At 40.0% G+C, this 25,864-nt stretch overlaps 4 protein-coding genes across 4 annotated transcripts in view; 2 read left to right on the forward strand and 2 right to left on the reverse strand.

The window, feature by feature from the left end:
- Window positions 1-25,864, forward strand: part of pum3 (pumilio RNA-binding family member 3) — a 260,316-nt gene that overhangs the window by 223,601 nt on the left and 10,851 nt on the right. The gene's annotated exons all lie outside the window — the stretch shown is intronic.
- On the forward strand, window positions 1,355-2,821 carry brcc3 (BRCA1/BRCA2-containing complex, subunit 3). The gene has a single exon (XM_053339695.1). The coding sequence runs from the start codon at window positions 1,412-1,414 to the stop codon at window positions 2,192-2,194; it is 783 nt and encodes a 260-aa protein (XP_053195670.1). The 5' UTR covers window positions 1,355-1,411; the 3' UTR covers window positions 2,195-2,821.
- On the reverse strand, window positions 6,443-8,220 carry LOC128380023 (tripartite motif-containing protein 16-like). Its single transcript, XM_053339690.1, has one exon. The coding sequence runs from the start codon at window positions 8,218-8,220 to the stop codon at window positions 6,544-6,546; it is 1,677 nt and encodes a 558-aa protein (XP_053195665.1). The 3' UTR covers window positions 6,443-6,543.
- On the reverse strand, window positions 9,377-25,512 carry LOC128380661 (cilia- and flagella-associated protein 44). Its single transcript, XM_053340530.1, has 34 exons — window positions 25,491-25,512; window positions 24,818-24,956; window positions 24,253-24,415; window positions 24,013-24,115; window positions 23,670-23,886; window positions 23,262-23,376; window positions 22,935-23,099; window positions 22,374-22,529; window positions 22,230-22,277; window positions 21,346-21,445; window positions 21,157-21,251; window positions 20,849-21,058; window positions 19,760-19,870; window positions 19,517-19,669; window positions 19,091-19,303; window positions 18,842-18,984; window positions 18,019-18,298; window positions 16,983-17,038; window positions 16,557-16,719; window positions 15,442-15,572; window positions 14,883-15,094; window positions 14,646-14,790; window positions 14,285-14,471; window positions 13,673-13,905; window positions 13,302-13,572; window positions 12,944-13,144; window positions 11,760-11,955; window positions 11,558-11,683; window positions 11,267-11,397; window positions 11,060-11,176; window positions 10,740-10,941; window positions 10,481-10,641; window positions 10,149-10,283; window positions 9,377-9,637 (listed from the first exon to the last, which is right to left on the reverse strand). Exons 1-34 carry the CDS (start codon window positions 25,510-25,512, stop codon window positions 9,377-9,379), a joined length of 5,361 nt encoding a protein of 1,786 aa, XP_053196505.1.

The raw sequence follows: 25,864 nt of genomic DNA on the forward strand, positions 1-25,864 counted from the left end.
TTTTGGATTTGATCTGATCATTTGGTTGCATCTTCCAATAGAAATGTGCATGTTTATGGCTTATGAAGTGTTACATATACAATTTCAGTAGAGTTTCGTAATGTTTGGATTCTTGTTTTTAGGAACTACTGTAAGTAAGGAAAGTGTTAAAAGTGTCTTAGAGTCTGTCTCTCTCAGCCATGTCGCATGTGAAATGCAACTTGGGTAGCGTGAGTTTCCAGTAGGCTATGTCGAAATTCCAATAAACTGAATCAGTTTATTACTGTTACATTTATAGTCAGGCAAGATACAATTAGAGCACAGATGTAGTGGTTTAGAGTTGCTGCTTTTGTCTTCACACTAAATTCTTTTTTAACTGCATTTCAAATGTGCAATTTTTGCACCGGAAAGGAGGTTACAGTTGAGCAAAGCTATAGTGCACTTATTTAATGTAAAAAAAAAGATAAACATAAATATTTTATAGTTGTACATTACTTGCATGGCTTTGGATATTTAAATCATTTAACAGGTCCGATTGTCTAAAGTGACATATAGTATTATTTTATTTAATGGGAACATTTCATTTCATTAGAATAAAGTGACATTTTTTGTGATTTTGTTTTTACATAAACCCAGATTATGATCAATGTATACAATTATCATGAAATGACCAATAAACTGAGAATCATCAATTTTGTTTCCATGACCATGATGTTCTTGTATTGTACTGTAAAAATCATTAAAATATTTAAACTCAAAGCATGTGGCTGTCTGAAAGTGTTCAAGTTCAAGGTTCAGGTGTAGTTTTGAGGTACTTAAGTACTTCCATTTTATTCACTTTTGATTTAAAAAATAATATTATCAGATAATTGTTAGTTACTTGTTAATTAGATCAACATTTTACATATTTTAAGTACAAAATACAGGATATATGTATAAAATGATAATTTACAACAAATTAACTCAAAATAATGATATAAAGTCAAGAGTCATTATTTTGAGATACGTTCTCATTATTTATTCTGAGATACTAAATCATTATATTGAGAAAGTTTATTAATATAATGACTTTTGTATATAATATTTTTTCCCCATCACATTGATGGAAATGGGCTTCCATACATATTTGTCGATTTATGCTGTTTTACTTTTTTTTTTATTATATCCGAAAACAGTCGATTCGGGAGCGACCTATTTTACCTATGATACAAGCTATAAAATGCAAACAACACAAACATAACAAGAAAGTCTTCACACGTCACGTCGATTAAAAATAACTTTTTTTCACAACAACCCAAAGATAAGCGGAACCTTTTCGCGTGCATCAACCCGGACTGTTTCTCTCTGTAGCACCGCGCAACACGGAAGTGAAGACTCCTGCTTCTGTTTATGTCTTGTTTCAGGACAGAGGACTAACTTTCACTAATACAACATGGCGGTGAGCGCTGTTCACCTGGAGTCCGACGCCTTCCTGGTGTGTATGAACCACGCACTGAGCACGGAGAAAGAGGAGGTGATGGGGTTGTGTATAGGACAGGTGGAGAACGCCAGAATAGTCCACATCCACTCTGTCATCATCCTCCGCCGCTCCGACAAGAGGAAGGACCGGGTGGAGATCTCCCCGGAGCAGCTGTCAGCGGCTTCCACTGAGGCGGAGCGGCTGGCTGACATGACCGGCAGCCCAATGCGTGTCGTCGGCTGGTACCACTCTCACCCTCACATCACCGTGTGGCCCTCCCATGTAGACGTGCGAACCCAAGCCATGTACCAGATGTTGGACCAGTGCTTCGTCGGGCTTATCTTCTCCTGCTTCATCGAGGACAAGAACACGAGAACCGGGCGAGTGCTGTACACCTGCTTCCAGTCGGTGCAGGCTCAGAAGGGATCCGAGTACGAGCGTGTGGAGATCCCCATCCACGTAGTGCCGAGGGAAGCCATCGGTAAAGTGTGTCTGGAGTCTGCCGTAGAGCTGCCTAGGATCTTGTGTCAAGAGGAGCAAGACACCTACCGTAAGATCCACAGCTTGGCACATCTGGACCCAGTCACCAAGATTCACAACGGCTCCGTATTCACTAAGAATCTGTGCAGCCAGATGTCTGCGGTGAGCGGGCCGCTGCTGCAGTGGTTGGAGGATCGGCTGGAGCAGAATCAGCAGAGCATCGTGGAGCTGCAGCGGGAGAAGGAGAAGTTGCTGCAGGAGCTGGCTGCTCTGTGAGCCAGGAGGACAGTCTGGAGACTATTATCAGTTGCTTTAAACGACCCTCTGTTCTGCTTGTCTTAGCTTTCTCACTGGTTTCTTATCTCCCAGACAGGTGTGTGGGTGTGTGGGTCGAACTTCAATGTTTTGCTGGTACCAACAGAGAAGTGTGTGTAGTTTGGAGTATGAGAAACTAAAACACCAAAAGTTGGTATTATATGTTTGGTTAGATTTGTTGTCCTTGTTACTTATTCTTGACCACATTTTCATTAAATTATATTGTTATTCAAAATCATGACTACATTATTTAGTCAAAGTTGGAGCAGTGCTATAGCTTCAACTGGTTATTTTCATTATTGAATAATCTTCCAATTATAATCTCAGTTCATTGAAGTCCAGAGAATGTCTTTGTCAATTCACAGTTTAGTTAAACATAAAAGCTGCAAATCCTCACATTTGAGAGGACTGAACCAGAGAATTTGTGCTTGTTTTGCTTGGAAAAATTTTGATTAGTTTTAATAAATAACCTGTTTCTGATTTTCATGTAGTGTAGAAACTATCAAGTACCAAAAACCTATTTGGTCATATTTCTAGTTTTTCTTATTAATTCTTTGAGTTCCTGATTTAAATCATTTCCCGGTTTGTTTAAGGTGTCTGGTTAATTTTGTCTTTACAAAGAAAATTACTCATATTCCTAAAACTTAAGTAGTGAAGGGTATCCTAATGGTAATCTATGGAGTACCAGGAGTGCCAAAATGTATTGTAATCTGTTTTGTACAGGTTAATGATTAATTCACAATTTGAGTGCACAAACTATTATTTTATGAGAAGAGAAATGGATCTCAATGACACAGTATGGTATTGGCACCAGTATTGAATATTTTCATAATACCCAGCCCTTTCCTAGACTGCTGCTGTTTACATTCATTTTAGTTCAGTTTTAAAGTCAACTTGATTGATCTCTGTCATCCATCATTCAATTGAAGATTAGCATAGCATGGGTAAAGAGCTTGAACTGAACAAAACGTGAATCTGCAACAGTTTGGAAAATGATTATTCTCGTAATTTTCAAGCAAAAATTCTCTGGATCCATCTGTAACAGGACGATTACCTGCTTGTTTCCGTTTTATGTCATTTTAAATTGAATATTTTGAGGTTTAGGACGGTTGGTCAAACAAATTTGAAAACATTTCTTTGGGCTCTGGCAAACTCATTTTTTAGAATATTCTATAGACTAAATGATTAATTGAGAAAATATTTGACAGATTAAACAAAATTGAAACAAGTCATTATTGCAGTGTCAAAGTGGTAAATAGAGCTGCAACTAATTATTTACATTACTTAAATATAATTTGATTATTTTTTGGCTGATTAAAAATGTTGTTTTTAAAATGTCCAAAATTGTCCATTCTAGTCTACTAGAACACAAGGTCTAGGTCTTGCTTTGGAGTCACAGTGTAATCTTTATTTGGGATACTTTTGGACACATATTGTGCTTTGATTTATCTATTATTTCATTCTGGTATATTTGGTTATTTTGCATATGCTGACAGAAGCTAATTGTTAACTAGACAGAAAGGTGATGGTGTAAAATATTAAGTAATTCATGGAAAATGTGCAAAAACACTACATCTGGGAACATGTAGTGGTCATGAAGAGTCTCCTTCCCTCGGATAAAATCACTCCTGAATGGGAGCCAGCAGAGCTTGCTGATGGACTATGTGCCTTTGGACTAATGGAGGTGTTACTGTAGATATTGTAAACTGTATATTAATAGTAGGGGATGTAAAGTATGAATGGGCAGTTGCTATTTGACTGTTGTTCGCCCTGTTTTGTTCATGCTTTTTTGTTTTGCCTTGTCTCATCCCAGATTCATTAAGCCTGATGTTTTTCTTTTCCCTTCAGGTGGGATTTAAAGGATTCAGTTGTGACTTAAGTCTTATGTTTGTGTCTACAATGTCCATCTGCTGTAAAATAAAACATATATTAATTATTAGATAACTGGAATTTATTGGAGAGAAAATTTGCTGAGTACAGCTTTAAATGTTTCCTTTTTAATATTATTATACGTTTACAGTCATTTGTTATTCCCAGCAGTTGGCCTTACCTGACCTCCATATGGGCTCTGACAACTTGTTAACTCATCAACATTTTGTTGACTAAATGATTAAATGAACAAATAGACTTTTAAACTAGATCAACATGAGCAAATGCTACATTTGTTAGTAATATGGCAAGGTTACTCTGGCAGAGCTAAAAATGAGTTGGATGTTATTTGTGAAATAAATGTTTTTTTTTTACTTTTTGGTGGCAAAAAGTAAAAAAAAACCCAGTAATACCAAAGGAATGTAAATAAACACAATATAATAGCATCTGAGTTGTTGCTATCTGTGCTTCTAAGGAAAACAGACCTGAAGTTAAAAAAAGCAACATTTATTGTCATAACTGAGCTACTGCTGAGTAGTAGACATGTTATCTGGAGGCAGGTGGCTGGAACAATTGTCCTTGTGAAGACCACACTAGAGGCATTTCTATGAGGCTGTTGTTCTACCAACCACTGTGATTGAGAAATATCCTAAAATATCTTAAGTATTCACATTTTTGTGAACATCATGGTTCTACTATTGGGTGGGTTGTTACACACATTCATGCTCCCCTCAGGAGGAATTTGAATAGTTTAGGCAATCTCCCTTTTCATGTATTGCATCATCAACATTTATTTTGTCTAATACTTATATATATTTTTGATCAAACACCTGCAAATTTTCATCAGCATCAACAATGGAAATTTGAGTAGTAATAATCAGCAAGTGTTAGTAATTGGTATCTGAACTAGCATTCACTGTAGTCTGTCATTGTCAGTGAAGGCAGAGAGAGATAAGATCCTGTCCTGTTGGCTTATAATCAGAGATGACAGCAGCCAAGGGAGCAGATGAGAGTGATGTGTACGCTCCATAAAGAACACACCAAAAGTTAAATGAATTTGCAGTTTCCCCTGTAATAAACACGTATGATGTACTGTATGTTTTTCATGGTTTTATTTATGTTTCCTCATTTGCCTCTACTCCACTAAATAGCTTTTACAATGAATACAACTGATGAGTCAGAGAGCAACATGTTCTTCCTTTTGAACTGCAGAATGATGTCAACCAAGAGACACATGTAAGAAATATTTAACTACTCCTCTTGGCTCTCCTCTCAACAGTTTAATTTGTTGGACTCATGTCTACATTTCACCACTAGGTGTCCCCATTGATTCAGTTTTCTCTTGGTAATGGCTCGTGTATCCACCAGTGTTTGTCATCTTTTTTAGACCGTTCTTCTCTTTAATGGACTCCAAACCTTTGCTTGTTTATTTGACTGAAATCATATCTCAGTATCTTTGAGGCATGTGGCCTTCACAGCAGGATCCACAGCATTGTCAGCATTGTTCTGTGGGGTAAGGCTACATAGTTTTTTATTCATTTGATCCTTATCAAGAAGTTGTGCTACATTTTCCTAATCATATTCTTCATTTACATTACAAATCCATCCTAATCTGTTTATCCTGTTTTCTATACTGTATATTTGTCATGTGTCTTTTTTTATCTATTCTGCACAGACACACATGGTCTTGGCTCTTCTTGAGATTTCTTCAATTTTTCTCCTTTAAAGCGTCTAAGGACAGATATATAAAGACAAGGACAAAATATACCATCAACTATTCAGCTGCCATAAACTGCAAAAGTCCTTTTCTACTCAAAAATGTGTTTCTGTGAGTTTTGAGGGGTAGTACATAAAAGCAAAAGTTGTGACATTACAACTAGTTTGGAAGCTAATCTTCCAGTATACAACTTATAACTAACTTTAAAACTGTACATCATCACACAGTCAGTGCCATTAGTTGGTCCAGTCCATTTAACATTTATTGATTCTGAATATTTCCTTTACATATTTATACTGTACAATACTGGAAATATGTTGATTAACAACAGACTGAAAAGAGTACCAGTCAAAAGGTTGGATACACCCACTTATATAATAATCAGTAAAAGCTCGACCCAATAACTAAACAAAATCCAAACTCAATATATAATTCCCACTGTCTTTATCCTATGTATGTAACTGTAGATAATATTTGTTTTTTAAATAAGAAAAGACTCTGAAATCCACTTAATTCTTCAGTGTTGTAACTGAATAAACCTCAGGTAATACATAGCAGAATAACTACATGCTTAGTTTTATAAACTGTCATATACATTCACTCAAAAAACATGAATAGGTATGTGTTTGCAGTATATCAGCTTTAGCTGCTCAAACAAAGAAAAAAGCACTGTCTAAAATTGAAACTCTCATTCCACTCATTTCCTCTCTTATAACTACTGTGTCTACACAGGCTCATGCAACACAGCAGTGGATCCCGAACCTAAGAAATTAGAAGCCCTGAATCCAGCATAGAGAGGCTGAGTGAATGTGGTCTGGACTCTGTGGAGGAGAGTCATGGTGTCAGAGACGTTGTAGAAGGACAGAATACCTGCACTGTGATCCAGGTACACTCCTACTCTGGAGGACTGAGGGGCTGGGGCAGAAGTGCTGACTTTATTATGACTGAATTCACAATAACTGTCTGAACACTCTAATGCCCAAGACCTGCCATTGTTGCCAAATTCACTGTCATTCCCTGTCCTACTAATATCTTTGTATGCGACTCCCACAAAAATTCCCACACCACTCCACTCCACCTCCCAGTAATGACGTCCAGTCAGGCTCTCTCTACTCAGGACCTGAGATCTGTTCATGAATCTCTCTGGGTGACTAGGGTATACCTGTTTTTTACTCACATATGCTAGTTTTCTGTTCCCTTCAGATAACAACAGCTTTGAGTATGCTGTGTTTGGATCCAGTGTGATAAGACATGAATACTGTAAGAACTCATCTCTGGTCTTGGGCTCTGCTTGCGGTAGTAAAACATCCACTGATCTTGCCGTCAGTAAGATATTGGTCCATGCCTCACTAAACATGTCGTGTAGTTTATTTTTAAACTCTGACACAGCTAGCATTACATTCTCAAAGTACCGCAGAGGACGGATTTTGGTGCAAGGTGACTCTGTTGATTCACTGAGTCTTGAAAGAAAGGGGAAAATTTGTAGAAATAGGGTGTCATCCTCTGTGTGTGAGAGCTGTTCCAACTCGGCTTCTTTCCTCTTCAAATCAACAAGCTCCTGCTGCAGCTTCTCCTGAAGCTCTTTGACCCGACTCACTTCAGTTTTCTGCGTGGATCTGATCTGTTGCTTCATATCTGAGCTTTTTTTCTCAATGAGATGGATCAGTTCAGTGAAATTCTTATCACTATCTTCCACTGCTTTATCAGCAGAGCAATCAATTGCCTTCACCTCCTGTTGAAGCATTTTCACATCTTTCTCTCTGTCCTGGATTTGCAGTTGAAGTTTTTTCTGACTTAGCTCGAGTTCTCTCTGTCTCTCAATCCTTTCTGCTGAAGATGGAACTGTAGCGTGGTTTTTATGTTCATCCATGGTGCAGAGATAACAGATCAATTGCTGATCAGTGCAGCAGAAAATCTTCATCACCTCACCATGATGAGGGCAGATGTTCTCCTGAAGGTTCTTAGAGTAGTTGACCAGCTTGTGTTTTTCAAAGGCAGGAGATTCATAGTGAGGCTGGAGGTGTTGCTCACAGTAAGAGACCAGACACTGCAGACAGGACTTGACAGCTTTCAGTTTTCTCCCAGTACAGACATCACAGGCCACATCTTCAGGTCCAGCATAACAGTGATCAGCTGGAGCAGCTTGGAGTCCAGTCTTCTTCAGGTCCTCCACTAAATCTGCTAACATGGTGTTTTTCACCAGGACAGGTCTTGGTATGAAGGTCTGTCTGCACTGAGGACAGCTGTAGATGTTCTTATGATCCTCTCTATCCCAATGCTGTTTAATGCAGTTCACGCAGTAGTTGTGTCCACAGGGAATAGTTACAGGATCTTTCATGGGATCCAGACAGATGGAACAGCAGAGTTTTTCGTTGTCCAATCTAAATCCTTGCCACGCCATTTCATCTCTCAGACAAAGTGTAAATTACTGTTTGTGAATGTCATACAGTCTGACAGTTTTAGGGCAGAAAGACCGGCTTTAAGATTTTGCTCAACTCCAGAAAGGAAGTGGTTTTGAAAGAGGAAGAGACAGTCCATAAGCTAGTTTCAGCTAGTTACTTTCTGATAACGGCATAAAAACGGCATCATCTGGAAACATTTGTGTGTGGCCTTCAGGACAAGCTGAAGGCTTTACATAGACTAAACAGTAAAGAGTCTATAAAATGGAAAGCTTAGACAGTATAATTTCATGGTTAACAGAATCAAAGTCATTCTTCAGATCAAAAAGTGTTGCCCCAACTACTCTACCCCCTCTGAACTTTGGCTTAAGACATTCCCTAAAGTATCAGTTGTCTGTTTCAGCAGAATGATTATTCTTATTCTAAATTGTAATGGATGAAGGATCTTCTAAATCAGATAATCAATAAATAATCAAAGAAATATACTTGACTGAGCCCTGAGTCTCGAGCAAACAGTACATGACAGAATAGCGAGAGAACTGTTATTATCAAGCAAGTCAAACTGTTCCACTTGTAGGATTCATGTTTTGAAGACTGCAATGTTACAGTTCTCTGTATAGTTTTTAAGATGACTGACTGAAATGTTCCTTGTGAGGAAGGAGAAATAAAATGGAGTAATCTGTTAGAAGTTTATTAACAACTTGGGGTAAAGTTGAGTTAAGCAATCTAAGCCCAGACTGAAAAGGAGAAGCGATAAAAGCAGAGTAATCAAGCAGTTGGTCAACCTAAAAAAAGTGGAAAGGTACTGTAGATGGTGGATCAGTCTGAAGTTATTAGGATTCCAGATTTAGAGTCTTCAGGCTGTATTTAACTAAAATCAATAAAAGAGATCACATTACTCTGCTTTTAGTATCCTTACATCTGTTGCCTCTTGGTTTTTAGTATCAATTTGAAACTCTTATTACTGAGTTGAAGGTAATGCTAGAGGAAAGGACATAGTTTTCAGTAATGATAAAAACAAACACCATCATCATTTAAGACTTTTTTTTAATCTTAAGAATAGCAATAATCCTCAGGAAAGTGATATAAGAAAGCAGAGTCCCCCCATATATACGGTAACCAACTGTGTGTGTGTTTTTTTCTGACCTCTGTCCTTAGTTAATTAACTTCCTGCCTGCTGGGTGATTTCTGTGCTTTAACTGGTTTTGACACTGTGGGTGTGGACTGTGGGGTGGACAGAGGAGCCAGCGGGGGGAGTGGAGCCTGACCAGTTGGCAGGACATGGCCTCCTTTACGGGACAAGAGGCCAATCTCTCTGCTGAAGGCCTCGATCTGCTGGGACTGTGCTTTTACAAACTCTTGAAGCCTCCACATCTCCTCCTGGTCCACACACCTGCTGAATTCCTGCAACTGTCTGCCCTGGATACACAAAAACAGATATATAAATATATATATATATATATATATATATGTTATGTTAATGATGGATGAAATGACTGTATCACTATATGGTGATATGTTGGAACTGTGTGTCTTATGCTGGGAACACACCAAAGAGCTCCGAAAAGCGGCGAGTTGCCACGCAATCTCTATGTTAACTTGCGGCAGACAGCAGCGGAGGAGGCGATGTGCGGCCGCAGGCAGTTTACATAGAGATTGCGTGGCAACTCGCCGCAGGCCGCTTTTTGCCGTTCTTCGGGTGTTCTCGACGTTACAGTTTGTTGTGGAGATCTTCTACCCCCTAGTGGCCATACAAAATCAATGCTTGCATTCTTTTTATACCACAGCAGAGATGCCAGAAGGTTGTGACCTGTTGCTTATCTGAATCAGATTTTTTGGTTTGTTTGTTTTAACAAACATAACCATGCACTCGCATACATAACCACTGTTCATATATGACATATAAAATAAATGTAATCAATGGACTTACAATATTCTTCTGCCTGGCATTGAGTTTAAGCTCCAGTTCCTTCTTCTCCTCGAAGAGCGCTGTCAAGCTGAAGAGACACTCTGTGTTACACTTGGTCACCTCCATCAGAGCCTGATGTCCTTCTTCTACCTTTGCCTGAAGATCACACATAACACACACACACACACACACATAATAAACTAATTACAATTGGAATAGTTTTTCAATGGTATTTTGTGTTTAAAGATGATTACATCAAAATAAGGCAAATACATAGATAGACACACAGTTACCAAAACGCACACTTATACTCACATCAAAACTGACACACAAACACACACAGGTCAACGTACATCCCACTGTTTGATTTCCTTGGCGTATGCGTCTTCCTGGAGGAGTTTTTCCTGCTTGAGCTCCTCCAGGGTCCTGTTCCCTGACAGCGTCTGCAGAGCCTCCAGATCCACCATCCTCCCAAACTTCATCATCATCTGGTCATTGCAATGCTTCTCCAGAACTACACCAACACACATACAGACATACACATCAACATCCTTAGATGTTTCAGGCTGAGGTGGAGCTCCTCTAGGCGCTAGTGTTGTGTTTCCGTCTTACCCTGCATCTCAACATCCATGTCCTTTCGGTCGTGGATGAGCCTGACGTGCTGTTGGCGGGCCTGATGGTACAGCTCTTTCTGCTCACCCTTCTCCGCCATCAGCTGCGATGCACGCTCCTCCAGCCGGCTCAGCTCCTCCCTGGTCAGCACTAAAGTCGGGGTCAGGTCGGATGGCACCGAACCATCAACGACAAACTCAATCTGGGAGTAAGGAGCAGAGAGAGACACGGCAAACTGAGCAAAACTGGAAATTCTATGTGTTAGATCTTGGATTTGAATTGCGTTCCTCATTTTTTCATGGCTATTTTTGTGTGTTTACCTGATGCAGTCTGAAAGGAATCACCACATCCAGTTCATTAAGTTTCTGCTGTTTCTCCCTGTTGACTAACTCCAAGTCTGCCTCTGCTGCCGTTCGACCGCTTTTCACTGATTTCCCCTGCAGAATCAAACAAAAAAAGGTGAAGAAGTGAATAAAGAGCGCATGATAATGAGAGAAATGTGACAGAGATATAAAGCAGACTTTGACCTTTATAATGAGGGTATCACGCTCCTTCTCCAGAGCTTCAGCACTCTTCTTCTCTTCTGCCAGCAGTTCCTCCAGGTCCAGCCGACGCTCACGCAGCTGCAGCGTGTTCTCGAACAACTCTGGGTCACAGCCTGAGATACACACACACACACACACACACACACACACACGTCTCATGTGACTTTCATCATTAAATAGATGCACAATATAACCAGTGGTGTGATCTAAAGGGTTAAAAAGGCATTTCACTCAAGTAAAGGATTAGATTGCTTCATCCATCAAAGTACTGACCTACAGGGCAAACGCTGTCATCCAAAGGAACTCCTCCCTCCTCTGTCTCGCTGTCATAATCATCATCATCATCATCATCCCAGTCATCATCTGAGTCTGAGTCTTCATCGCTGTCCTCCTCCTCTTCTGCAAAACACACATTTGGATCATAAAAGATGGAACTGACTCAGCTTCACACACTCACACTGTGTTTCTTCAATACCTTCATCTCCTGTCGGTTCCTTCTTCTTCACACGTTTGATCCTCTTCCTGAAGACTTTGGTTAGAAACTCTTCAAACTTGTTCTCTTCACCCAGGGAGGCCTGGAAGGCTGCAGCCAGAGTCTTCTCTCTCTCCTGCACCTTGGCTATGTCTCTGCGCTTCAGTTCCAGCTGTTCATTGCACTCCTCCACCTTAGACTGTGGAGACAGAGAAAAAGAGAGGAGAAGATGTAACAAATAGGCAATTTTATTGAATGCAAACGCTGCCAGTTTCAACTTAAAAAACAATGATAAGTTACTTTGTCATTGTTTAGTTGAAAAAGAAAAAAATACTTAATTCCACACTTGCCACGATGCACGATGCAATGCAACATCAATACAATGCAACATCATCTGACAATGTGCTGTGCTGGACACACATATAAAGAAGTGTACTCACAGCTGTAAAATGCCTCATACAGTAGTGTTATAAACTGATCTGCAGTGTTTTGTTGTCTAATGAGCCTTTATTCTCATGGATCTGTTACTTAACTGGACTTCCTAATTTATACTTCTTCCTCTCATTGGTACCTGTTGCAACATCCTCACATCAACCCAATATTTTTAACATAGTGCTGCTTTTAGTCTTAATATGAAAATGCAATCCCCCCCCCCCCCCCCAACTTCACTTAAATGATTATTCTGGTCAACTCCTTCTTTTATGGATAAACCGCTCCTTTATAAAATATTCTAAGCAGCAATTCTTTGAAATATGAGATAATTCAAAGGAAGCACAAATTGAGCAAGAGGCTAATCTATCAGAGGGTTCATGTAAACAGACACATACAATGTAGAATTTCTAATTGACATAAACTATAGTTCTTTGGGTTGGGGTTAGGGTTAGGGTTATTTGGACTGTGTGCACCCAGAGGAAACCCAGTTTTAAGGAATACTGATTGGAAAAATCTTCACTACATTAGCAGGAAGTACTTATTTATATTAAAGCCACAGTGTGCAGAATATTTATGTAATTAAATAGCAGCTTTGAAATGTTATTTTGACTGACTGAATGAATGGATATGGGTTCCTTTTAGCTGCATGTGTTGATGTCTGGCACTTTAAATACATTGCTAAAGTACACGATGATTTAAAAAGAGCATCCACTGGAACATAAAATCTAACCTAACCCTAACCCTAACTCTCCCACCGTGATGCCCTTCTCCTCCTTCATGCGAGCGTTGAGATTCTCCTGCAGGATCCCCTCTCTCCTGTCCACCTCCTTGAGGAGCAGCAGCTCCTGGTAGAGCATCAGCTGACGGAGGTCGGCCAGCTTCAGCTGCCAGTCCAGATGCAGCTTCTCGTGACGCAGCAGGAGCTTGGCATCAAATTCACACTCTGAGCTTTCCATCTGGTGATTAAATAAATACACCAACAGATTATATCATCGTGTTACACAGTGCATCATCAGCCTGAGATGTTCAGTAGAATCTCGAAGATATTTTTTATGTTTTAATGAAACAAACTGTTGAATATGTAATTGAATCCCCTTGTATTCATGAACAGACCTCCTCCAGTATAGAGTCCTGCATGTGCAACAGTTTGATCTCCTTCTCCATCAGAAGCTCCTCCTCCAGCTCGCTCAGCTCTGCTCCTTCCTCCACTGCCATCTCCTCTGCCTCTATGGTTACAGATGAAGTTGATAGGTGGATTGTTCCCTCCTCTCCTCTCTCGTCCTCTTCTTCCTCTTTCTCTCCTTCCATCTCTTTCTCCAGCTGCTCCAACAAACCCACAACTCCCTCCTGCTCCTCCTGCTCCTCCTGCTCCACTGCCTGAGACCTGTTGTAATTGACCCATTATCAGTTTCTTAACTTTTTTCTCCATTTTTTTCATTTAAGAATCATTTCCACATCTTTGGTCTGAGTCTCGGATGCTGTACCTCTGTTTCCTCAGAACCTGGTATCTCTCCAGGGTTTTGCGGCTATAGCGCAGCCTCTTCTCCGGGGTTTCCTCTGGTAGGATAGCGGGCAGAGCGGGTGGAGGTGAGTGAAGATGCGCCTCAAGATGCTGCCGGATCTTCAGCAGCTGCCGAGCCTGAGCATGTAACCGAGACACCAGGAGAACCTTGGAATCCCACAACGTCATGATCCGTCCATTCATCTCAGTCTGTTTCTCACGGATCTGATGGGATGGAGGGACTTATTAAAGGTATCTGCTTTTTCGGTAACCAAGGCTTTTTCTATTATTCAGGATATGCAGTTTGTAGTGATATAAAACAGAAAGAATAATTGCAGTTTTTGTTTGATAAATGGCTAAAGCTCCTCTTTCAGATGATAAGACTGTAGTAATATCATCACAAAATCTTGCCTCATTTAACTTTATTTGTATTTTGTATACAGAATATTTAAAGTGAACACACCATCCAGCATATTTTTGCTTCATAGTCTCATTAAATTGCTTTTATGAGACATTTTAAACATAAGAAATAAGAAAAAAACTACCCTGAAGTTAATGTTGGGAATGACATCAGATGTGTGTGTGTCTGTGTGACTGTGTGTACCTTCTCCTCCATGGCTATCATCTCAGCTATCTTCTTCTCTGTGTTCATCCTCAAGCGTTTCGGCACCGTGAAGTCTTTAGCTGACTTCAGTTTTAAGTCTCCAATGGTCTCTCTGGCTTCACAGATGGCCAGCACGTCCTGCGGATCCTCGCAGTCCTCTTTTGGCTTCTCTGCGTACCTAAGACACCAATAATCCATCACTGTTTTACACCTGAATCTTACCATTTTACCCCCCGAGCCCCCTTGTGGCTTAATACGACACTGCATTTCTAAACAAATCTTTTGGAGAACACAGAAGCTAACTTAAGCACAAAGGGCTGAGGGAGGTGATGTTTTTAGATGTGACACTCACAGTTGTTCCCATTCCTGCTTCCTCTTCTCTATCTTGGCTCGAGCTTGTTCAGCTTTCTCTGCAGCCTTTCGGAGCCTCTCCACCTGCCGATCCCCCAGCTTGATCTTCGCTGGACGAGCCGGAGGGGGACGCAGCACTGCCTCCTCTGGCGAACGCACATCAGTGATATGTTAAGGATGAAAACTAACAAGTGCAACACACACACACACACACATACACAGACAGACTCCCTCTCACCTTCTAATTCGTCGCTGTCTTTTGAATGCTCAGCTCTGGACTTTCTGTGTTCTTGTGCAGCTGCTTCGTCTCCGTCGGTCCAGCCTGGTTTGCTCTGCTGTCTGAGCCAGGCTGAAGGCCCAGCAAGTGCTGGCAGGCGGTATGTGGAGATTCTGTGGTTGGTGCCGATGGCAACCACAGTGACTACTCTGGACTCTAAAGCATCCCTGAACCTGAAGAGAAACACATGAGCATTGCAGGTTGGTTATCTTTATGTCCTGACTAATCAAAGTCATTTTTACACAACATCAGTTCCAGCAGACTCCTCATATTGGTCCTTGGGAGGTATGATTATAGGAAAAGTTAAAATCCTAAGAGTTACGCGTTATTCTACATATACAGTACCAGTCAAAAGTTTGGACACACTTTCTCATTGATGTGAACGGGAAAGTTTGTCCAAACTTTTGATTGTTACTGTATTTAAAATTGTATCAAATGTGTCTTTTCTGACTTAGATTATGTAACAGGAATATGTGGTTCTCAACTGTGTTTTGTGTGTGTGTGTGTGTTAAGTCAGTACCAGTCTTGTAGTTTTTTGAGTGCTATGCAGCGATGCTCCACCTCCCAGGCCAGTTGTTTTTTGACCTCTCTCACCCGCTGGGCCTTCAACCTCTCTGCCTGTTCATTGAAACGTCGGTCCAACTGCAGCTCCTACACACACACACGCACGCACGCACGCACCCACGCACGTTTTTTAGGGTATCTTGAGAGTTTAGACATCCCACCACTCAATTTTGACATATGCTTTAATCCATTAACAAACTTTAAATTATGTTTTATATGTATGGAAACTCATGAACTACATCATCACGGTTCAAATGAGACCCTCAGTTTTATGGTTTCATTGTAGATTTAAAGTAGTAGTAGCGGTGGGTGTAAGGATCAGTGAGTGTTTGTGTGTGCGTGTGTGTGTGTTTGTGTGTGAAGTGAAGTGAAGTGATACAATACTATAAATAAATTAACAATACTTTATAGTCAGATTGCAATAAAACATCAACTTGGAAAATAAGCTATATTATATCCATAAATAACATCAAATTTAACTAATAATACTAGCAGAAATGACACAAATGACAGTAACTGCAATAGAAATCTTATAATCCACAACAAAAAATACAGACTGCAGAAGGTATTAGGTGCCACCTTGTGGTGAAAACACAGCACTCCCTCTGTATATTACAAGATATAGAAATGTGAATAGAAATATTATAGCATGTTTGGTTCAAAAGTATAATATCAAACTTTAAAAAAGCTGATGACTACAATTATTACATGGTTGTGTGATTGTGACTATATTATAACAGAACAGCGTAATCAGTATAAGGCCAGTGATTACTGAACACATGAATGGCAGAAAAAAATGAGGAAAACTGATATATTCTAATAGATTATTATTGAAAAGAATTTAGTAGAATATGATCACACTGGAACTGGACTATAGCTATAAAACTTTAATATGTCCACTGAACAGAACAGTAGTGGTATTTCTGATATTAGTCATATTACAGGTGTGTGTTTTAGTTTCATAATTAAACTAAATCAGATACCAGGCGATTATTACGTCACTTTTTCCAGGCAAACAACATGAACTGTGGGACCCGATGGTAAAACCCAGGTGTGTGTGTGTGTGTGTACCGTAGGTGTGAGGCGAACGTGCTCCTCCAGACTCTGGTTGTCGGTGAGCAGCTGTTTAAACGTCTTCTGGAGCTCAGTCAGCTTTTTTCTCTTTGCTTGAATCTTCAGCTCGACCTCACGACGCAGACGGTCCTTCTCCAACTTCTGCTTAGCCGTCTCTATGCTGGAGGGAGTCAGAGTAGGAAATTCAGATGACATCAAACCTTCATGATTTTCTTGAGTCACAGTGTTACCAAGAACAACATCTTCAGAGATACAATTGAAGAAATTCTAATAATATGAATAATGACAAAAAAATTACACATAGTATATTTATCTACAGTACAGTATAGTAAAGTAATGTTATAAACAGAGAGATAAAAAGTAAAAAGAAAAGACAAGAATGATCAGAGACCAAATGTATCCTTGATAAAGGGTTATCCTCACCTGTAAGCTGCTGGGTCCTCAATGTCCTGAGCCAACGCCTCATTCTCAAGACCCACCTGTTAGAATAATATAAAAACAATTGATATTAATTTATAACCATCCATTGGTTACCCACCACACTTAACTTACATCTCAACTGCACAGTGAGACTCCTTTAAAATTCAGTTTTCATCAGGACGAAAAGCTACATATCAGGAAAATATAACAAAGACAAAAAACAAGACGAAAACTTCTCTGCTGTCTGAGGTTCATGGAAGAGTTAAAAAAAGATCTTATAGGCTGTTTGTTCTTAAGATAAAAACCTCATTTATTTTCACTGTTTATTAGACCTAGAAAACTAGAAACAGGATTTTTCCCTCTGAGGGTTTTACAATCTGGTCGACATATGTCACTCTAAATTTATAACTTGGGTGTGAAAAAGTCAGAAAAAGTTAATGAAACTCAGGAGGGGCACAAGAGAAGAGATAAGGTACATCAAGAACCTGGTGTGAAACAGTTTTGTATTTTAATTTTGTATTCAACATGTGATGGTTTCAGCCAAGCTAATGGCGTGACTATAGAGATGGTAAAGGCTGTTGGTCCAACGCTTTGGTCCAGATAGAAATGTATTGACAACTATGGATAAATGGACTGTCACATAATTTTGTACATTTTTTGTTTTCAGAGGATGATTTCTGATCCTGATGAGTGAAATATTTCAACATCTACCAGATAGATTGGCACTAAATCTTGTACAGAAATGCATAGCGCCCCAGTGATGTTTTCTAATGGCTTTGATAATACCCTGACATTTGCTCTCGTACCCCCATCCAGTTGACATTTAGTGGAATGTCTCAATAACAGTAAGACATATTTCTATGACATTTGATAAGCACACTATGTCCCCTTCAGGATGAATTATAAGAACTCGATCCCTTAAGTTTTCAATAAGTTAAAATTTAATTTGTCTAATAGAGTATTTCCAAATACCTAACTACAGCCTTAAAGAGCCAATAGTGGGGATGTAGGCTGTTGGTCTTGTTTGAGTTCGACTGACCCTGGGTGAAGGAACCTTGGCCCTCTTTCTCTGCAGGCTTTTCTGTAGTTCCTCTGGAGGCAGCAGGCTGAAGGAGAAGATGTTCCCATCGTCTCCCGCCGTAAGCACAAAGAGGTCGTCATGGCTACAGCGGATGTGCCGCAGATGTCCGTAGTGGTTGTCGTGGGCGCTCAGTTCCCAGTAGGCCTGCATGGATGTGAGGTTGTGGTCGCTGGACTCCAGAGGGTAAACCCTGATGGACCCTGTGTGCATTCCACAGAGCAGCAGCTGCCTGTTGGAGCTATGAAACACCAAAAAAAAATCCAAAACAGCAGGTAGGACACTTCAATCACCACCTCATATAGGTGTTATAGTGTTATAGTAAGGAGGCTGTAGGGTTTAACATCTACAATGCCCCTTGTCCTTTTCCTTATTTCACACTTTTGTTCCTGCTAGAGTGGGGTTTTTTTCATTTAGATTTTTTAAAAGCAGTTTTGCTATCGTGACTCTTGATACATTTAAAGCTGCATTAAATATTCTGGCCACTGTAAAACAAGCTGAGAGACAGGCAGACCTGACCTTATTAAGATATCACGACTGATATGCCAGCAAACAGTTGCTTACTTGCACATCCTGCAGACACAAAGCAACATTATTATCCCATTAGTGTCACGTTTGTGTCTCGACTGATGAATCTATGTTCAATATTCATAATTAATATCTAATCATTAGAATCAGGTGTCCTTGAGTGGGGAGATACCTGTCCACTGACCACTGTTCTAGAGGATAAGCATTATAAGCTAATGAGTGGATGGATGAATGAGTTAGTTTGCTCACTGGCTACCTGAAGGTGATGGAGTGGATGGGGTTTTTGTCTGTGTTTTGGAGAGGCAGGAAGGCAAAGGGCTCATCCTGCCGCTGGTCTGGATCCTCATCCTGCTCCTCAGAGAACTTACAGTGATACAGGAAACCTGAGTCATAGCCTCCCTGAAGGAGAGAAAAGAGAAAAAACATTACATTTCCTAAATTGTTATTATCTACTGGTTGTTGATATGAATTGCGTGTATATGTGTGTGTGTCTATGTGTGTGTACCAAAGAGAGCCAGAACTGTCCAGACTGTGAGTAGAAGCCACAGTAGAGAGGACTTGGAGGGTCAGGGATGTAAATAGCGGGCAACTCTTCCTCTTCCTCCTCCTCTTCTTCTTCCGGTTCTAGCTCCGGCTGCTTCGACTGTTTTAACCGCTCTTCCCTCTCTTTCGCCTTCTTTTCCTTTAGGGCTTGACGTCTTGCGATTTCCTCGTCTCTCTGAAACACGCACAAATGCACAAATCTAAATGAAATGAAACTGAAATTAAAGTATCATTGGGGTGAACAAAATTTAACTACTTAGAATAGTAGATCAATGTCTCATCCTAGAAGTTATATATGATGATGCTGGAAAGAATAAAGTAATACAGGTTTAAAATTTGATGTATTCAGTTAAAACCCATGAAACAGACCGCCTGGCTAAGCTCAGACCTTGATTCGAGACTTGATGCTCCTAAACCGGAAGGATCTGCTGGGCAGCTCAGGCAGCTGGAAGGTTTTGTCCGGCTTCTGGGACTCGGGATCAGGACTTTGGACCTCAACCACATGACCAGTCTGACACAGGATGAGCAGCCTGTTTTCATTCTGGGTAAAAATATAGAAAAAGTTAATTGAAATACTAACTTTCCATCACACAGGTATTCAGGTCCAGGAATGTGCAAAGATCTGACTTACGTGGGAATGAGGGGACCATTCCAGCGCCTGCACTGGCCCGGGAACACGGACAAAACCGATGGGGTTGTATTTTTCCCCAACGGTGAAAAAGAACACAGTGCAGTCGGAACTCTGAGCAGGGAAGGTAGAGGTGAGAAGTCAGAAAAGTGAGACAAATAACAAAATGAACTGGCAGAGGTGTCACAGTTATTTCTGTTGAAATTTTTACTGTCCAAAATGGCAATAGCATGAGTTTGTCCTCATTTGTCAACCAAGTGAGTCTTATGTGAGTCATATTAGTCATCACCATAGCAACAAAGACTGTTAGATGACGGTGAATGACAAGAACATGATTGTTTGTTTCTTTCCATTCATATCCAAAAATAGAAATGATGGCCTTGTAAATCAGTGAAATTCATCACGGCTCCTAGATTGGGCAATAAAAGTTTCATTTTCTTCTATTAGGAAGCATGAAAAGTAAAATATCATCATTACTACTTGAGTTTGATGAATTGTTGACCAGATACATGAATAGACAACACATTAGTACACTTACAAGTGGAACATTTTATATAAGACTTGTTGTACTGGAGTCAACTGTGGAAAACAGGTTTCCAATATAATATAATACTACAGAAATGAACTGCAACACAATTTAAAGGGGAACTGCACCAATTTTACACATCAAAATCAACAGGTGTTGGGAAAATACTAATGCATATGGGCTAAAAAAGTCGTATGAAGCCTTTTGTGGCTCTAGAGGGAGCTGTGTGAAATCTGATAAACTGCATCATCAGTTGAGACTGAAGAATACAAGTTATAGATCTGGTGGTGTGGAGTTAAGCAGGGTGGTTACCAGACCACTGTAGTCATCATCTCTGATTGAGACTAACAGCTTAAGGCTACATTACCAACTAGTTTAACACATCCGAATCTCCTCCCAAACTGTCGGCAGTTGAGTTGTATTGAGGGTAATGTAGGTTACCAGGAAGAAGTATATGGAAGTGTATGGAATAAAAAAAAGATGATATCTATGATTATGCTGTAATGATTTTGATCCTTTTTAACAATGTATATCATGAGTCCAACAGTGAGACTTTAAAGATTTACCCCTGTGGCTAAGATGTCTCCATTTCGCTCATATGCAACAACAGTCACAGGGGCATTATGGGGTTTGAAGGCCTGTTTGAGGCGCAGCTTTGCATCTCCTTTGGGGGTGCGTCCAGTGACAACGTGTAGTCTCTGAGGATCATACAGCTCCAGTAAGCGGACCACCCCATCCTCAAAGCCCGTCACCAGTAATCCTCCCCTTTGGTTCACCTGAAGACAAACATCAACAACACATTAATGTAATGTTAACACACATCACATTGTATGTAGTAGCATGAATCAAGTGATTTTCATATAAACACACTTACTAAAGGTGGAGCCCAGCAGAGTGCAGTTCCACCCTGATTGAAGCGGCTCGTGGTCAGTTCTGTTTTTGCCAGGAAGTCAAAGACTTTGACTGAACCTGGAGAGAAAGGGACAGATGCTGTGATAGTGTCGGAGTCAGTGTGTTTGCAAGAATGTGTGTGTGTGCAGGTGTGGAAATGTGTGTCACTGACGGTCCACAGTAGTCGTGGCCATCAGGTGGCTTTTCCTCGACACATCCAGGCCCTGGATGGCTCCAGCATGGAAGGAGAACATGCACTCTGGATCAGGAGTCTGTTCACACATATGATACACGAATATGTTATCACACTGGGTGAGCACACTGTGTTTATTACAACAATTTATCACAGCATCTGATGGAACAATATGGTTTTCAAATAGGGACACAGTCACATTCAACTAAAAAACAAAAACAAAAAGTGATGAATGTTATTCCTTTCTGCTAATAGCTCACCTGTGATATGTTTGTCCTAACTAATTACAGTCTGTCGAATCAATCATTCATTCTGAACTTCATTACTGATGATGTGACTAGGTGTAGGTATTATTTATTTAATTATGTGTAAAATTAGAGAATTTGCTAATTGAAAATTCCCTTTATGATTGGATTTAGGTCATTATGTCATTAATCATTACATATTCAGTTACACTGGTTATTCAATAAATTATCATCCAGCTCTATTATATATTGTGTTTTGTGCAAATGTTTGCTTAGTACAGAATACAATGTATGGGCAGCTTGCATCTATATTGAGATGCAAAAAAGTTCTATACATGAAGTTATATACAAAGATTTGTCTTTTTTTTAAACATAAAAATAACCTTAAACCAATTTCAAACTGGATTCTCTGTTATATTTGAGAATAACATCATCTGAATGTGAATATGAAGCCTTATTGCTTTACATCAGTCATAGATTTTACTATTAAATATTTTAGAGGAAGACTGAAGTGTTACCAGTGGCACCATAGTCGTCCATTTTTAATAAAAATATCATATGTAACATGTTCATAACGTCTCCAAAATAAAAACCAAAGTGACAGTAGAGGAAACTCACTGTGTAGGTGAATGAAAGGTCCAGTTTCCAAATGGCTCCACTGGAATCCTGCAAGACCACGTAACAAAGACTTAGATTTTTGATCGAGATTAGGGTTCAGATCATAGTTTTAATTAGTGACCTTTGACCTTTTCGCCCTCTGACCTGAGCAAAACAGAGGAAGGAGTCAGGCGTGGAGCTCTTCACCACAGAGGAGAGGTGGACGTTGTGTCCGATCACCATCTCATTCATGGGTTCCAACTCAAACTTGTTGCTATCGGCGCTACTGTCGGCGGTGTCGATGCTCTCGAAGTCCCAGCCCTGCAGGGCAGAGACGAGTTTCATAGTCATCATAAAAATACAGATTACACATATTCTCCACCTCTGCTCAGCTATTCTTTGTAGGAATGCCAAGATGTGTAAATTACTGATTTAATTTGCACACAAATCATTTTCTGAACCTGTTGTCAACTCACATCAAATACATGTCTAACACAAAGAGCTTTACAGTGAATATATGTGAGGAAATATGACTAATTTATCATGTTATTATTTTATTATTGCTGCTTTTAAATTCCTCCAGTGCTCCAGATGTCCAAAATTCCCCCCACAAAAAAAGCAGCATCAAAATTTCAACATCAAATAATAATTTCTAAGAAAAACTTGAGCAGACACGTTCTAACAGTGAAGAGAGTTTATGAGGTTCTGCGGCTGTGTTTATCTCACCCTGATCACTCCGTCACTGCCGAACGTCATCAGCTGTCCGTCCTCCAGCGCAAACGGCTGGACGCTCCCCGCATGGCAGTTCCGCCCTTCTTTACGGCAGATCTCCACCTTGATGGCGTTTCCGTCCCACAGCAGCAAGTTGCCCCAGTGTGTACCGGACACCACCTGACAGGAAAAGACAAAGAAATAGTCAGTTCTTCTTCTATTGACTCACAGAGATGATATTTTAATTGCAATAGATTTTCGAAAATTGAAAGTGAATTGTTGACAGTTCAAACGTTCCTCTCTAGTCTTGTTTAATGCATTTCAGAGCAGAAGGGCACACACCTTTCCATCAGGTAGTTCCACGTAACCCTCAATATCAGTCGATGCAGTTTTCCCAAAGTGTCCCATAAGCCCTTGCAGTTTGAGACCTGTGAAGGTGCTGGCCATTTTCCAGAACCTTGTAGAGTGAAGGACAGAAGGAATGTTTACCTTATATGAAAAACACATGAATATATTCAATCAACCTTCTGAACTTCTGAAACTGCAAAAGACCTCGAAAGAAGCCACTTTTAGTCATGTACCTTATTGTGTAATTGTGGCAGTAATTGTCTCATGTCTGAATAAGTTTTAAATATTTTTAAATTTTCAAATTTTGGACCTGTAACATCTGACTTGAATGCATACATTTGGGCCTAACAATATATTCCTAGCAGTTTTGAAACTTTAATGAGGATTCAGTAAATCTTTTACTTGATATGCCCAGATCCTGATGATGTGAGCAGTCCCGGGTTGAACGGGGAGAAGCTGACTCGGTACACCTCCTGAGAAACGGCCTTGCAGCTCAGCATCACCATCTCCTGCCTCCAGTCCCACAGCGTCAGCATGTAGTCTGGTGCACCGCCCACACTGGCTAGCAGACCCCCGTCACGGTTAAAGTCCACAAAACTGTACGCCCGCTCTGTACCGCCTACAGACACACACACACACACACACACACACACACACACACACACACAGGTAAAACATGATCATCACTAAGACAAGAGGGAGAAATAAAAGTTTGTAGAAGAAAAAGCATCTTGGTCTCATTTACCTCTGAGGATGCGGTACGGTCGTAACGATGGATATTCATAGACTATGATGTCAGGCTGGTTTCCCTTTTCTGCCACAACAAAGTACTGCCTGCTGGGGTGTGTCTTTACACGCACACACACACACACACACACAAGAAAGATATGAAGACGAGTGTAATAGTTAAATGTTCTTATTTATTCTTCTCTTCCATCAGTGTGACTCCTCAGTTACATCTCTCACTGTTTTTCAGCTTTCTTACCGTGATGGAGCCGATTCCTCCTCCACTGCAGGAACGGAGGTACCTCTGCTCCTTGGTGGAAACATCCAGCAGAATGAGCAGGTTTCCTGCTATGAACATCAGAGTTCTGTCATCCAGCAGCTGCAGGTTCGCCCTGCGCCCGCTGTCATAGCCAAAGGTGTGACTTGATGTGAGACGAATTAAGGATCGAGATTAACTGAAGCTTTACACAAGATTATGTTACCGAAGTTCCTAAATGTTAATGATAATAATAATAATAATAATAATAATAGTAATAACTAAGAAACAGAAAAACAGGACTAAAAACGATGTCATCTGCATAGAAAATAAGGGAATCTAGACCTACACTCTTAAATCAGATCAGTACAGTCCATTTTTGTGATGAAAGGCTGTAAAGTCCTCTCCTACAGGGTTTATTTTCATTATTAACAGCACAGATTTCTCTGAACTTGCAGCTTGAGAAATAAAAAATTTGCTGATTGTTCATGTTACAGGTGTTTATTAGCGTAAATCTGCTGAGTAAGAACTGTGTTGTGAAATGAAACAGGTTTTCAAAGTTGGATACGAGAGGTGCAGGAGGTTCTCTGGGATTTCAGAGTCAGGTGTGATGTACGGTCTGGAGTGAAGCTCCTCATACTGGTAGTACATGTCTGCAGAGAGACGCTCGGATTCCTCCTCAGTCTCCTGCTGCTCACCATCACATCCTGTGAGGGAGGAAACAGCAGACAGCAGCTTTCAATTACTCAACCAATTCCATAAACTTATGTGCTTTTTTCTCTCTCCTAAAAACAGCAAATATAAGAAAGACAAATTGCTATTCTTCTTATTCTTCTAGATAGATCATTATTTTTTGACAAGGCTGATTAACACTCACTAAAACATGAGACCATAGGAGACTTAAATGTGTTCACCAGGATACATAAGTGTAATAAATATTAAAATACTGATCAATTACATACAATCTCTCAATAAAAAGCTTATTTGAACAATGTGCCGTCAAAGTTATATAAGTTTTATATTATGGCATCATCTACATTGTCTTCACTGCTGCACCACAGTGGTATAGTTGAAGTCTAGTATACACTTATTCATTGTTGGATTTCAGTGTCTTTAACTGTAGTTTATCTGTCACTTCAGCGTTAACTTCTTCACTATTTATTATTACAACATGACATGGTCTCTTCAGCTATGAGTGATGGTATTATTGTTATTATAATTGTTATTATCATGTTTCGTACCTGCAGTGTTTTCTTCGGACATTTTGGTTGTTAAATCACCTGTTTCCTTTGGTTTTTATCTGTAAATTAAACAATGTATTATTAGAAGACATATATCCAACTTGAGCAAATTGACTTTGTTAATAGCAAAATATAACGCTGCTAACTATAGTTTTCAGTTGTTCTGTGTCAAGCTTTTACATGAACTGATATCTATTTATTACCTCCTACCATAGCCTTCTACATGTAAGTTAGCCGTTTAAGTTTGGGATGTTACCAGGCAACCAGGAAAGTCACGCCGCTGCAAAGCCTGCTGGTTAATGTAGTTCTCAACCCCAAACCTGTTGCGTTGATTACAGTTGTCCTGCTCTTTAATTTGCTTTAATTTGAGATAA

This window comes from Scomber japonicus, chromosome 19, assembly GCF_027409825.1.
Source record: "Scomber japonicus isolate fScoJap1 chromosome 19, fScoJap1.pri, whole genome shotgun sequence".
Taxonomy (NCBI): Eukaryota; Metazoa; Chordata; class Actinopteri; order Scombriformes; family Scombridae; genus Scomber; species Scomber japonicus.